Consider the following 1,501-nt stretch of genomic DNA (forward strand, 5'->3'; position numbering starts at 1 on the left):
GTGGGCAATAACGGTCTTTGTTTCTTCCTCAGTGTTTCTACAAGTGTGGTCTAAGGAACAGGGCTTCCTTGTTAAAAATGCAGCTCCTAGATGCAAAGATTCAGACTCTCGTGGAAGATAAGGAATGGGGCTGAAGAAGCCCAGGACTCTACAAAGCTCTCAGAGTGACAACCTACACACAGAGTTTGCACCCCACTGCTCTAGTGTCACAAGGATCTCTTCCACATGATCTCTTCAGGCATTCTCCTTTAAAGCACCGACATTCCTGGGGACACGACGAAGCCTGCCATCAATACACTTCAGAAGGCAGTTCTATCACACTCTAGGATAGCAGAGTACCAGACACAAGGAGGAGGAAGGCAGACACTAGATGGGTTTTGGAGAATGGAGGGAGAGACAAAGGAAACCCCAGAAGCACTCAAAGGTAGGAGAATGAGTACCTTAAACAACTATCTGATCAACTTCCAATTTCACCCTGGCTTTACTTAGCGGCTAAAATCAACAGGCTTTGGAATCAGACAACTTGGGCTTAAATCCTGAGTGAAACTGCCACAAACTGGTTGTGTGACTGTAGATAAATTAACCTCTTTGTGCCTCAGTTTCTTAATCTGTAAAAGTGGGATAATCCTGCCTACTTCTCAGGGTTGTTATAAGGATTCAATGAACTGGTGTATGGGATGAACTTGGAATAAGACCTAGTATAGAGTTAGTGCTCAGAAATACCATTGCTGAACCTGGGGATATATGGTTTAAAACTTGTAAACAAAGGAATATTGAGGAAATCACCGCTCTTGTCCCATCAGCCAATGAGGGCGTACGTTCCTTGAGGCTGGGCCCCAAGTTCTCTCTATTTTGTATTCTTAAAATCACCTAGGGCAATCCAACACACACAGGGACACAGGCACTTGTTATCTGTGAACGTTAATAAGTGGACAGAACGCTGGAGCAGGAGACAGGAGACCCGTCACCCTTGCAATGCCACGGTGTGCACCCAGAGCTTTGGTCTTGCGTACTATACCTGATAACACCCAATACAGAGGTATAGCATCAGGTCGCAGAGACAAGCTATCTTTCTATTTTACAGGGAAGAAACCAGAAGTTTAGCCCTAGAAAATGGCAGCGCAGTCTCATGTCCCCTCAGAGTCCAAACACCACCATCCCTACCCCCAAGCGCGTCCGCTGTTCTCACCCGCTTCTTCTCCTCCACCTCCTGCACGCACTTGACCCTCCAGCGGTCAATCTCCTGCTCGCGCTCCACCGCCCGCGCGGCATCCACCTCCCGCTCGGCCTCGCGTTCCCGGGCCCGCTCCCGCAGCCGCAGGCGGCGGCGCCGGACCCTTTCGAGTCTCCGCCGCACCTCGCCCACATAGGCCGCCTGGGTCAGCGGCTGTAGCCTCTCGGCCAGTTCGGCGCGCAGTGGCGCGGCCTGGACGTGGAGCAGGGCCCAGGTCGCGCCGTCGGCCTCGGTCTCGCGCATGGCCCGGCCCAGGTCCCGCAGCTG

The 1,501-nt window shown here is 52.0% G+C and overlaps 1 protein-coding gene across 1 annotated transcript in view; it reads right to left on the reverse strand.

The window, feature by feature from the left end:
• The window catches only part of PDCD7 (programmed cell death 7), a 14,530-nt gene extending 13,035 nt beyond the window's left edge, over positions 1 to 1,495 (reverse strand). The window contains exon 1 of the mRNA XM_004374668.2: positions 1,190 to 1,495. Coding sequence (XP_004374725.1) covers positions 1,190 to 1,477 — 288 coding nt within the window. The 5' untranslated portion in view covers positions 1,478 to 1,495. The remainder of the gene's footprint in view (positions 1 to 1,189) is intronic.
• Between the last annotated feature and the right edge of the window lie 6 nt (positions 1,496 to 1,501).

This window comes from Trichechus manatus, unplaced genomic scaffold (genome assembly GCF_000243295.1).
Source record: "Trichechus manatus latirostris isolate Lorelei unplaced genomic scaffold, TriManLat1.0 scaffold00030, whole genome shotgun sequence".
Lineage (NCBI taxonomy): Eukaryota > Metazoa > Chordata > Mammalia > Sirenia > Trichechidae > Trichechus > Trichechus manatus.